Raw genomic sequence first — 13,786 nt, 5'->3', positions numbered from 1 at the left:
ACCTTACAAAAAACTATACATCTTGAGACAAAACAATGGCACTGATATATTTTAAAATATGTTAGTACAAGGTGTTTTGAAATTAAAGTAGCTCAAACATGCATTTTAGTCTGGGACTAGGATAAACCCTGTCCGGGAAACCGCCCCATTGAGTATAGGCTATGCCTGTATTTATTGTTAGAGTCTGTGTGAAGTCCAATATTAAATATGCTCTCATCACACCACTGAAAAAAAGATGTGCATTTGAATAATAATAAAAAAACGCAAAGTAAATAAAATAAGTTTTCAAAATCTTGAAAAAAATTGGTAGGATTCTCTGCTTTCACACGCTGGGGGCGTGTCTGCTATCGGCGTTGAAACCACGCCCACTCGCGGCCGTCTCAATCAACTTGAAGGGATGCTCGCGATTGTGTTAGGGGCGGGGCCAAGATCGATGGCTCCTGTGCGTCATCGAGCAATAATTTTAGCCCCGCCCAAATAATCCTGAACACAGAAATATGAACTGTTTAACTCCACAATTTAGTTGTACATAGTTCTAAGATTTAATTTGTTTTAGAAACAATACTCTGAAATGACTTTACACAGACTTTAACAATTTTATATTTCTTTTGAGACTGTATTTTTGCAAAATCCATACACAGAACATAAGCTGTCACACCAATTTGCTGAAACCTTTACTACACAAGTTTTGTACATTTACATGCGCCATTACCTAGTATGCTGATAATCTAAGATAATATGTTCTCTAAGCATCTACAAACCACTTCATTGCTTTAAGTGTGCTATTCTGCTCAAGCCAAGACCATCTTACAAAGAAAACTGGGTCAGTCTCCCAGCACTCGCTTCATCAGTATGTCAAAGGCAAAGGGTTGATGACTGCTCAAATAGAAGACTGAATGTCTGAGTAAAAATCGTGAGCTGGGATTTAAAAAAAGATTTTGGATTAGCAGCAAACACTGCATGCATCTATTGTGTTTTCTAATTTCATGTTTACTTGAAACTAGACAGGTCAATACTGTTCAATACTAGATTCCGGTCACCACCCATTGAGCATAGCGTGACCTTTGTAACGCATTTTATTGCTCCTCCCTCTGACCTCTTTATGTACAGACTGAGACCAGAGAGTTGCAAATCTGTATGCGTTGCTATGTCAGTTTGACTTATCTAAACCAAGCATCTTATATTTAGAGATTTACTGCAGGATATGTATACAAATTCTGTTTTTTTTATATCTGAAGAAATTGAAGCAAACTGATGTAATCCAGGCAGCTCCAGTAACCCATAAAGAGGGACACACACACACAAACATGCCCAGATAATAGACATCAGCCAATCCTACATCACCACCACTACACAACCAGACACTGCCATCATATGGCCATATTAGGACAATGGTCCCAAGCTTTTACTGTGGGCCAGTACCCTTTATGTCCCTATATGTATACAGTTGTTACCAATATGTACCTCTGAAGTACCAATATGACCTCTTTAGGTACAAAGTGTACTTTTTATAAGGGCGCCACCCTAGTGACAGCTAAAGACCATTTTGTCTGACAGTTTATCCTTACGTTACCCTGGACCACCACCAAACCAGTGGTTTTGAAACGGAGATTTATATCACCCAAAAGCTGACAAAATAAGCTTTGATGTATCGTTTGTTAGGATAGGACACTATTTGAGAAACTGTAATGTAAGTTTGCAAAAAAAAATCTAAATATTGAGGAAATTGGCTTTCAAGTTGTCAAAGTGATGTCCTTAGCAACACGTATTACTTTTATATTTTTTATATATATTTATGGTAGGAAACGTACAAAATACCTTCATGGAACATAATATTTACTTTACAGATGCTAAAAATAACCCTGTGCTACTTATGACTGGTTTGTGGTCTAGGCTTATATACAGCTAACAAAGCTTTTTACACAGGTGGAAATGTATACACAAACACATTTCAAAGTTTCCAGCAAAAGATTTAATATGGAAGCAGCAAGTACAGTGCTTTAAATCCGAACTTTTTGTTATCCATGCAGAAGTAAAAGAAGTATGTTTACATTAACAATACAAATAAATTTAGGAGCAAGAAAAGTACTTTTGTTTCAAAATGTTTTGTTTTAGAAACAATGGAAAGTATATTCACCAGAGTGCAGACTAAAGTGCTATGTACCCTCTCAAAAAAGTTGCACATGGTGTCACTGGGGCGATGCCCTTTTAAAAAGTACCCATTGTACCTAAAGAGTCCGTATTGGTGCCTCAAAGGTTCATTATATGTATACAAAACCTTACCTATATGGTACATACTCGGACCTTTTCAAAGGGTACTGCCCCAGTGACAAAATTTTTTTCTAAGAGTGGAGGAACAGAAACGCATTAAAGTAATACCAGACAGAAGTCTAGGATTGCATAGAAAAACAGTGCAAGAGTTTAATTTGCAAATTGAAATTATTAGTCAATTTGATAAGTCATAGTGTGTAGTACACATAGAATATAGTACAATTCTATGTTAGTAGATGTTTATATACAAGTATAGTTTCAGGCATCACTTGTTTAGTGACCACAGAGGATCCAGATCACCAAAAGGATTATTGTCACTGTTTTGGTTGGTGCTCTGCACTGTAATTTGGCTACCACTTACTGCATCATGACTGATGGAGCCATTCATCTGCTCAGAAGGCTGTGAGGGTTCAGCACCAAAATTTAGCTTTTTATCCACTACAGATTCTGGGCCTTCACTCTTGGATTCAATGCTGAGATTATTCACCTTGTTCTGAAGAGAATCCAAAATTGCACTGGAGCCAGACGCTGCCTCTTGAGGAATCTTGTCAGGCTGAGCATCACCTGGTGTGGATTTAGGCTCTGAACTCTGGTTTGCCAATGTGGAGGTTGGTACATCTGGCCGAGTAGTGGAGATCTGGCTCTGGGAAGGTGATGGAGTAGGTATAAGAGTGCTGGCCAGTGAAGGAGGAACTGGATTGTCCATAACTTGGACGGGTGTCTGGCTTTGACTGGGAGCATTTGTGGGCTGTCCTGTTACATTAAACATGGTGTTGAATTGGGGTGGAATGGTCTGCTGGCCCATGTGTGGTGGTCCAAATGAATACATATTGTTTGGTGGTGGTACAGCCCCTTGGGGCATTTGGAGCTGGTTGGATGGACCAAGACCAAACGGAATTTGTGAACTCTGGCTGAAGGGTACCTGTGGAAAATTCTGAGACCCTGGCTGTATTTGGTGGGGATTCTGGAAGGGTCCCGAGATCATTTGAGGTTGCGAAGATGCAAATGATGTGGGAGCATAGCCCATAAAAGGCTGAGGCCTGGTTTGTGGAAGTTGACTTGGATGGAACTGATTAGAAAGACCAGGCTGGGCTTGCCCTGAAATGAAAGCTCCCTGAGGTTGGGATACTGCAATTTGGCCTGGTATACCTTGAGTATGTGGAACTAAAGCTGGTCTGTAACCTGGTGGAAGGCCAGGCTGTTGCTGTGGCTGAAATTGTCCAGGATGGATAGGTGGCAAGATTTGACCAGGAAATGCACTTCTTGGTGTGTTTGTGGAAATGTTTTGTCCAGGCAGGGGAGTAAAGTTTTGGTACGGGGCTCCCTGTATGATCTGTTGGGCAGAGGAAGACTGAGGCATGCCAATCTGCTGCCCAAGGGATACTTGTGGTCCTGGCACACCAGGTCTAATACAGTTTTGGGGAATCTGCCCCATTTGTGGAGGCACAGTATAACCCCCTGCAACAGGCCCACCATGGGATTGCTGCCAGAGTGCTGGATTGTAGCCCTGAGTAGGCACCTGTGAGGTGGCTGGTTGGTTAACTTGAGGATAGACGGGTGCGGTACCACCAGCTGATCTCGGCTGGAACTGCTGTGGCAGTCCAGGGATTTGAACGGGTTGTGGTATTCCTGGGCCTGGAACATAAGGTAAACGATTTTGCGGGAGATGCTGGGCCAGATGACTAGGCTTTGAGTCTGCATTGGGAAATTGTGGGTTTGGAAATCTAGTAGATGGAACTGGGCTTGCCCCTTGTGGCCAGCTAAGAGGGGTTGGTGGAAGGCCTTGTGGGATGTTATGTCCACCAGGAAAAGGAGCAACTGATGGGCCAAGAACAGCATCAAGACTGGATGGGCCAGATTTAGAACCAAGAACTTTCTGTCCAACCACAGGCTTTTGGGTGGCAAGTTTAGGGGGTTGCCCTTTTCCAATCTCCCTGTGGAAAGCATACAGAAATGTTGCTGAAAAGAATTCCCTTAGTATGGGATGGAGATTACTATTCACATACAATAAAATCTACCAATTTTAGAAACTTAATGCTAAAACAACCTCCTTGTCCAGTATGGCAACTCGCTCATCCTCTCTTGATTGACAGTAGGACTTGGTTTTTTCTAACAGGCTGGAGGTCTTCTTGTCCAGATCTTGGTAAAAGTCTCTGCCCTCCTCAGCCTTCTTTATCAGATCCTCATATGCTTCAAATGATGCAATCATGGATTGTACCATGCTGTTCCATCTGTAGGCGAAAAAGTTGATTACACACAAGCACTATCATGAAAACATTAACTACCACGGTCAACCAAACCAAAACACATACTCTTGCTCTGTGAGTGTGAGCGTTTTGCGGACAGGGGCATACTGCACATTGGCATCAGTCAGAGCTTTCAAGATGTTACCCTGGGCTGCTAAGTTCTGCTCTAGATATCCTTTTAGCTGATCATATTTCTTTAGCTGTTCCACAAACATTGTCTGAAAGAACGAAGATGAGAATTAAAAAAACATGAACTGAGACCACTTGTTTAGAAATCAGCTAATGCACACAATGAGAATCTTGTTTGAAATAACCTTGATCTCAGCCCGATCTGCTGTTACCAGGAAACTGGTGATGTCATCTTTATGAATGAGGTCACGAAGCTGGCTCTCCAAAGAGATCCTCTGCTTTCGCATTTCATCAACTTTGTCTAATAGTGTCTTCATTTTTTGCAAAGATGTCATGTCATCTAACAAGAAAAGAGAAAACCTTCAACTTTTTGGATGAATGGACGTAATGACAGAATCATCTTCCCTTAATAGATTAAATACACTTTTATTCCACTAATTAGGGAAGCATGCATATACAGACCGAGATGAATTAAGGAAGACCTCTTACCCCGACTCAGTTGTGGCTGAGGCAGGCTATTTCTGAGTTCTTCAACAGATTTCTGTAACAAACGTAGGTTTGGTATGTGCTGGTTCATGGCTTTGTGGAGCTCAGTGTTGGTCTGGCTGGCCGCTTGATGGACAGCCTCATATTTCTGAAACTCTTTCTGAATTTCCTGAATGGTTGGAGGCCTTGGCGGCAATCCCTTCTGCCCCACTACCTCCATTAAACTCTTTTCCCCAGCCTCATCTTCTTCCAAGGCACTACGGACCTCCTCCAAAGATGAACCCACATCAGTGTAAACATTTGATAGTGCTGCAACACAGACATGCATTTATTTTATCACTTCTTTGATGTTTCTTGTGCTCCTGTATAGCTCAGTGGTAACGCATTGCATTAGTAGCTCAAAAGGTCATGGATTTGAACCCAGGGAACACACATACTGATAAAAATGTATACCCAGTAATGCACTATAAGTCACTTTGGATAAAATCATCTGCCAAATGTTTAAATCTAAAAGTTTTACTGACATGAATCATGTGTTTGCATATATACCCTTACCTTGCATAGCCTGAACTAGGTTCTTGACAGTGTCTGGTCGCACACTGAGATAAGCACATTTTTCCAGTAGTGTGTCAGGGAGAGTTTTAAACATGTCTAACTTATACACAGAGTCAGTGCTCAGAGACTCCATAAACCTCCTGCAGGACGAAATTATGCATCAATACACAAAATATCAATATTTTAAATATGGTATCAAACTAAAATTCCTCATAATCATAAACTTAGCAGGATTTTAACTTACTCAAGCACTTGGTTTTTGTCTTCTATTTTAGCCACAACTTCCCTAAGTAACTTTGCCTTCTCCTCACTAAAAAAGAGATATAAAGGTTTCTAAACACTTAAAACAACAGTAATTATGAATATCTTCAATAAAGTGATGAAATAGTTTACCTGTAAAGGGAAGAGGCCTCATGGGTTGCCATGGGAACAAGTTTAGAAAAGAGGTCAGGACCAGTGACGCTTTGATCTGTTGGGTTCACAGGCAAGGGTTTCACCAAGGAGGCTCCTGCACAGCATTGAATTAACAAAGAAGGTAAATGTGATAGCACAAGATCTCTGAATTTATTATGGTCATTTAATAAAGACATGAGAGTTTTGTATACCTTTAACTGATGCCAATGTTTCTACGTTGGGCACAGACTCGTGGTAAATGAAGTCATTATCTTTTTTAGCAGAGTTATACCTGAACAATTACATTGAAACAAATCATTAATTTAATCATCTTTTAAGTATTTATTACATATGCATTATATATGTATATACATATATAGTTATATTATTTGGCCCAGATGGCCATATAATTCCCTTGTCTTTTGAACAGACCACTTTTGTGTTTGCAAACAGAGATGACTTTTTTTGTGGGCGGAGCCAAACTGGTTGCAGAAAGTGACAGCTCCGCAGTGGCGGTGAGAAGTGTTTTAGCATTAAACCGTGATTGTTATGGATCCGGTGTTCTGTCGAAGTCTGTCGTTTACCCTATGTTTCCCTTTAGTGCAATGTTTCTTATAGCGTTTTAATCACGTTACGTTTATTTTTTACATAAATAAAAAGTTGAAATGGGTTGGCTACTGATATGCATGTATGTAATGTTTGTGTATTGTTCTTTATTGCTAAATCAATTATTTTTACAGTCTGAATCGCTAAAGAACATATAAAAGCAATACTATCATGTATTCTATATAATAACGTTTATTAAATATTTCATAATTTTCCTGTTTTCTATTATTTCTTCCTTATATTTATAGCCTACGTGTTTGTTCTAAAACTATTATGTTTACAGATTAGTTAAAAAGGCCTGTTTATATATTAATAATAACACTTTACATTGTGTGTGTGTGTGTGTGTGCTATATTTATATATATTTATTAAGTATGTAAACATAATAATTTGAAAACAAACAGGAAGAAGACATAAGCTAAGATATAAGGAAATAAAAAGAAAAAAATTATGAAATATTTTTAAAAAATTGTGATATTGCTTTTTCAGTCTAAATTTTTTTATTCTAAATAAATTATAAATGTAACGTGATGAAAACGCTATAAGAGACACATAGAGGGAACAGACTTCGACAGAACACAAATCTTCTCTACTTATTTTCTATTTTTAATTATTAATAGATTTCAAGATGATTTCATCTCTTCAGTCTGTCCGTTTAAGGGCTTATTGCAACCATAAACACCTACGTTTATCTTCAAATGGTGTCTTCAACTATGGTATTCTATAAAAACGAAGGTCATCTATTTTGGCATCCTATTCTGACACTTAACAGCACAACAGGACATTTTCTAGTGCGTTATCTTGCTCGTTTCACTCGTGTCTAATTCATTTCCACTGTTTTTCTGCAACCACATTGCGCACGCAGCTTGCAGTGACGCAACTGTAAGGTCTACTCCAAAATGGTCTATTGAGCATTAAATTTAGCAAATGAAACAGATCACGATAAAATCTCAAAGTCATACTTTCCACCGATCACATCCATTGTGAATTTCAAAGCTTCCTGCACAGAATCCGGTTGAGCCTAAACAGAACAACAAGTACAAATGTAAATCTGCTTAATAAATGTGTATGTTTTTGTGTGTGTATACTTTTAAGCAAATGTGTTCCAAGTTATGAGCTAAAAAATCCCTTTGGGATGTCTTCATATCTTACAACAACATTATAATTTTTTTCTAAATTCAATTTCACAATGCCTTGAAGATTTCTGTTAGGCTTAGATCAAACAGTTATCTGTATGGTACTGCATGTCTCCATTTAGTTCCAAGTGTCTGTGTGTGTGTGTGTGTAAGAAAGAGAGATAGAGAGAGAGGTTTAACCTTGGCCAGCTTAATTGCTTCATTAAGTTTATCCAGAGAGAACTGAAAGTAAGCGACCTGTGTAGAAACAGCAGGTGGGTTCATCAAATTATGCTACATTTAAACACTCATATTCTGCAGAGTTGCTTCATTACAGTCAGCCTAAGAAGTCTGCATAACACTTTTAAGTCAAATATTATTAAAAAGTTATAACACACAAACTTACTGCTTCTCCAAATTTCTGCTGCTCCTCTGATTGTTTTCCCATGTGCAACTAATGAAAATACAATTAAGCAGTTTTATTTGCATTTGTACATGGAACTAAAATAGGTTCATGGCAATGCATAATAAACATATAAAGAGCTCAGATGAAAAACCCTCTAAACGGTGCTTTCACACCACCACCGGCGAGAGCGTCAAAGTGGCCGAAAGTCATTCATTTTCAATGAGAGCTGGCAGCTGCGCTGCCCGTCATGTTCAGTGTGAGCGTCGAGGAGAGTTGAAATCAGTTCAACTTTATGGTAATGAGCTATGATGCGTTTCGGTGGCAACCAATCGGAAGGCGGAAACGTCCACTTTAAAGGAGCGTTAGAGCGTCCACTACACCTTTTCTATAGCGTCGGTGTCAGGGCAGCCAGAGCTTTTATTGACGCTCTCGCCGGTGGCAGTGTGAAAGCACAGTAAGTGCATCTAAATACATTTTCTTGTAAATAAGCATATTTTTTATCAGACTCTTCACGGATTCTGCTAACAAACCAGTATTTATAAATGACCTGAGGCCGGAATTAAAGTGAAAGTATTTGATGAACGTATGTGTCGAGAGCATTCACTTATTATCATTATTTAATTTTTGACGGAGGTGGCGTTTAGAGGCTTTGCATCTAAGCTCCTCATATGGAGGTTTGTATCATGGGGAGTCAGTTGATCTCACATTTGTAACAGCAGTGTAGTAGCTGATCTTCAGGCCGACGAGTTTCTTCCACTCCTTCTGAATCCGTCCTGGTATACATTCAGAATGATCCAAAACCCTCAGACAATCTTTGTAATAGTCGCACACCTGCAATCAGGCTGAGCGTTAATATTGCAGGGCACTGCAAAATCAGACACATGCTGCGGTCTCGATAGGTAACAAGAATGTAAAAAAACGTCATCCCACCTGGGAACAAATCTTTGCTATTAAATGACTCTTTCTGTTGTCTAGTAGAGTTTTCTCCAAGAGACACTCTTGGGCCTGGCCCTTCATATAGAGAAAGATAAAAACAGATAGAGAGATTAATAAAAAAAAGACAGAACGAGACATAATGCACCTCATAAGCATTATTTTAGTTTATGGGTAAATAGACAGATACTTGCTAAACTTGTACTGAACTGTACTGTTGTCTAATGTGGGAATAATTGATTAAATAAAACTGGCAATGCTAGCAGCCTGTATTTGCCTAAAATAAAAGATTTATTAAGTATCTTCCCATGTTCGGTTAATGTCATACATATGCATTTTCACGATATGTGTGGTTTAAAATGTTAGGAATTTGGAAACGACGCCATTCCGAGTTGAATGGAATGCAGCAAAACTAACTTAAGAGTTTACCAGCATGAGGCTGATGTTGATCGACAGCGTCTGGCTGTTCAAGTCAGAACTGTAGCTGTGATTGTAGTGATCTCTCAGGTAAGTGAAAGCGCCAGCCGCACACTGGAAATGCGTACAGGACACTTTCATCCCCTTTAAACACATACAGAAAGAGAAATGTTTCATTTTATCCTAATACATTCTGGTTGCACATATTTCAAAAGTTGCATGAAATGCGTGTTCACCTCTTCAGACAGACGGTTATCCAAAGTGCCCAGAATGGAGTGCAAGGCACCTACAAGACATAAGAGACACATTTTTGCAACCACCTTGACCGAGGACTTAATTGTGGTATATTGTGATTGAATTTGACTGACCCAGGTTATAAAGGACACAAGCCTGCTCATATTTGATATCATCATGTGTAACGTTTCGTCCTGAGAAAACATCCGTCCTGCGAGCAAAGAAAAAAGCTAAAATTACAAAATGACCACACGGCCTACTGTAACAAATGGCCTAATTTTAAAGTGAGTACAGGCGGTAACATTTTACCATGTCACAGGCACGGCAGCCTCCTGGCCGGTTGCCATAGGAACACGACTCTGCAGATAGTGCAGCTGACCAAGGTATTTCCTTAAAGTGCTGCAGCCCTCAAAATCCCTGGGTATATTTACCACAACCTAATAATGAGAGATACCAATACAGTCTTTATTATCACTGATCTATGTAATAAATTGTTTAACTGTAGAGTTGATATATAACCGCAGGGTATATTATGCTGGGCGAATTCCAAACTGTGCTTTTGAGCCCTTGAAGGATACTCCGGAAAAGGGGAGGTGACAAAAGGGTCATTCTAAATAAAGAGAAAATTTCATTGCTCATATTGGAAACTTAAAGGGGACATTTCACAAGATTTTTTTTAAGATGTAAAATAAAGCCAGGCCGATATTATCGGGCGATATTAGGCATTTTCCAAACTATCGGTATCGGCATTCATAATGGCCGATAAATGAATATTTTAAAAAAACAACAGACGAAACAGCCTTCAACCATGTCATGAGTGTTGCTGTTGTATAGTTTGTCCACCAGAGGGCACTCTACAACCTCCCTGTTGGCAACACTCGTGTATAACGCGTCACACATCCTGCAACCTGCTGATCCAGCCAGAATCGGGCAAAGAGAACAACGATTAAGTGAGTTCATGGTGAGTTGGTCACGAGACAATAAAAAAAACAAGTTTCTTTGTAAAATGAATTATCATATTATTTTAGTTAAAACTCATAAATAACTACGAATAACTAATGTTAGGGAAATCTGTTAATGTTCTGTCGCGCGTTTCTGAAAAAAATATCGGCCGATATATCGGAATATCGGATTTTAAAACCAACAAACATTTGTATCAGTATCAGCCTTTAAAATCCTTTATCGGTCGACCTCTAATGTAAAATAAATCTTTGGTGTCCCCAGAGTGCGTATGTGAAGTTCTAGCTCAAAATCACATACAGATAATTTATTATAGCATGTTAAAATAGACACTTTGTAGGTGTAAGCAAAAATGGGCCATTTTTTGGTGTGTAATTTAATTTAAATGCAAATGAGCTGATCTCTCTACTAAATAGCACTGTCACGGTTGGCCACATTATGAGACACAGCGGCCGTAGTTTTTCCCAGAGTTCCCATTTTAAAGGTTCTGCTCTTAGGGCATGGAGTTGTTGACTTTATGTTGAAATTTGCCTCCGATTTCAGGGTTTTACCCACATTCCCCATACTCCTACTGATGATCACACTACTAACCCACCTCCCTAAGTTGCTCCAGCCTCTTCAGCGACTCATTGTAGTTCTCTGGATTCTCACCATAGTTCACATGAATAAACTGGGGACAAAAGAAGGAAAAACCAAATTTTAAATAAATAAAGAGTCAAGTTTACATTTCCTAGGCTATTTTTAGCACTCAGTGCGAAAACATACAATGCAAATGAAATGACAGATGTATATGCTACATCATTGTTTGTCAGCATAGCATTACAACAACAGTCCTGTGATCTATTATTGCTGTTAACAGTTACAAGACAACACCCATTAAGAGGTTTTTATTTTTTCCCAATCCATTCCCTCCCTAAACTGCTGTGATAGCATGACCCAAGATCTCATGATGGCTTAATGCAAATGAGCTGTTTGTTTTTCAAATAACTAGTTGCAGATACGAAGACCTTGAGGAAATTCTTCCAGCTCCTGACATAACTGCTGATCGATTCAGAGTCATATCGCCATATAATCATTTGATAAAATATGACCACACCTTGTATATGTTGACAATACAGCTTACTGTTGCGCAACAGTTTGAATTTTAGAGACTCACCTGTTTAACAGAGGGGCTAAAATCAAACTCCCCAGCTTCCTTTAGCTCCAGCCAAATCATTGGCATTCGGGGAACGGCCTCCATTTTAACACCCTATTTCAGCTTAATAAGACTTTTAAGGTGTTTCAATTAAAAATGACTTTATGTAACAAAAACTGCGGCGCTTCTGGTGTTTAGATTCGAGCAGGAAGCTCGCTGCACGTCTAAATGTCTGAGACGCTCCTACCTTTGGCTCTTCAAAACAAAACGTCACCGGAAACACGTCTAAGCGCAGACCAATATGCGTATGACGTCAAAGTACCGCGAGAAGATTTGAAACAGCGGAATATTACGAATCGCTTTCGCGGTACTTCTATACCATACGCCGATCGGTGAGTGCAATGCGCATAAAGTTGAACACACCTATTAGCTTTATCACCCCGTGGTCCGAAAAATTGACAAATTTGTACATTCCTTTAAAAATGTGAACTTTATTGGAGCAATTTTTGAACTTATTTTAAATGAAACTCGGGCTGTGATTAACCACTAGTAACCACTAGGTGGCAGCAGTGCGTCAGTTGGCCACTGATTGAGTGTCAGTAAGACAAGAATCAAAACCACGAATAAACAGTGGCGGAACTAGAATTTTTTTAATGGGGTGGCCAGGGGGTGGCCAAAGCTACTTTAGGGGGTCCATAGTCCACAAAAGAAAATGACATGTAACCATGTATCAAGAAAGCATAAATGAATCTTTTGACCGCATTAGATGTAAACAATAAGGGTGAATTTTAAATCTTTCTACTGTATTTCTTACATCTTTACTGTCTGTTAAAGGGATTCACCCATAAATGAGAATTCTGTCATCATTTACTCAGCCTTGTGTTGTTCTAAACCTGTATTTTATTTTAATGAGCACGGAAGAGGATATTTTGGTGGATGATGGTAGGCACACAATTAATGGTATATCCATTGAATTCCATTATGTTGTTTTTATTCCTACTATGGAAGTCAATGGTTAACAGCTGTGTGCATACCATCGTTTGTCAGAGTGTCTTCTTTTGTGTTCATAAGAAAAAATAAATTCGTACGGGTTTGGAACATCATAGGGATGTAAAATGATGACAGAATTTTCATTTTGTGAACTATCCCTTTAATGAAGCAAAAGATCAGGAAATCTAAACTCCATGATAAACCTTAAACTTACTTCAAATAGCACAACACAAAGGATGTTTCGATTAATCGTTATTTACGAAGATACAGAAGATGCAAAGGTTTTCTTTTTTCTTTTGATATTTAATTAACTTTAATGACAGAGAGACTTCAACAGGTTAGGCTAAGACCGAATGCACCAATCAAATGTTTATTCTTTTAAGACGTACAGTAACCAAATGTTTAGTATGAAAATCACCAAGACAGCTATTTTGACATATGAGCATTTGTCCGTTTAATAAGCCAAAAAGACGCGAATATGAAGTCGTTTAAGCTCTGGCTGTGCACGCGCACTATATGCGCGTCGCGCTTTCAAGTTCAATGTGGCAATCCAGCCGAATTAACAATTATACAGTAGCCTATAAAGATCACGTCAAGAATGAAAACATGGTGCTGGGTTTTGTTGTAAAAAAAAATTGGCAATCTTAGACTTTATTCAGTCCACAAGACACACTTCCAGCATATACGGTGAAAATAAATCATGTAGTATTAGCAAAATGCACGACTTCACTTACATCATTTTAAAGATTCCAATCATGTTGACATGACATGTATCTTCTGATGGTATGAAAAGTATTCGTTAAGTTACAGTAATTTTTCTGACGCGTTTTTGAAAAGACGTCACTGATGGAGAGATAACAGAACGCGCATTATGTATATTTTCTTAATTTTGTGAAAAGCACAACATTCA

At 38.9% G+C, this 13,786-nt stretch overlaps 1 protein-coding gene across 1 annotated transcript; it reads right to left on the bottom strand.

Moving 5' to 3' along the window:
• Positions 1-1,949: 1,949 nt before the first annotated feature.
• ptpn23b (protein tyrosine phosphatase, non-receptor type 23, b) lies at positions 1,950-12,167 on the bottom strand. The gene is made up of 20 exons (XM_073858389.1): positions 11,908-12,167; positions 11,347-11,421; positions 10,101-10,228; positions 9,926-10,002; positions 9,794-9,843; positions 9,570-9,701; positions 9,138-9,218; positions 8,913-9,038; positions 8,208-8,255; positions 8,003-8,059; positions 7,649-7,707; positions 6,293-6,372; positions 6,081-6,195; positions 5,932-5,997; positions 5,688-5,827; positions 5,136-5,441; positions 4,832-4,986; positions 4,584-4,735; positions 4,319-4,502; positions 1,950-4,201 (listed from the first exon to the last, which is right to left on the bottom strand). The coding sequence occupies exons 1-20, from the start codon at positions 11,989-11,991 to the stop codon at positions 2,537-2,539; spliced, it is 3,780 nt and encodes a 1,259-aa protein (XP_073714490.1). The 5' UTR covers positions 11,992-12,167; the 3' UTR covers positions 1,950-2,536.
• Positions 12,168-13,786: the final 1,619 nt, after the last annotated feature.

This window comes from Misgurnus anguillicaudatus, chromosome 20 (genome assembly GCF_027580225.2).
Source record: "Misgurnus anguillicaudatus chromosome 20, ASM2758022v2, whole genome shotgun sequence".
NCBI lineage: Eukaryota > Metazoa > Chordata > Actinopteri > Cypriniformes > Cobitidae > Misgurnus > Misgurnus anguillicaudatus.
This window is presented reverse-complemented; position numbering and strand designations above follow the sequence as displayed.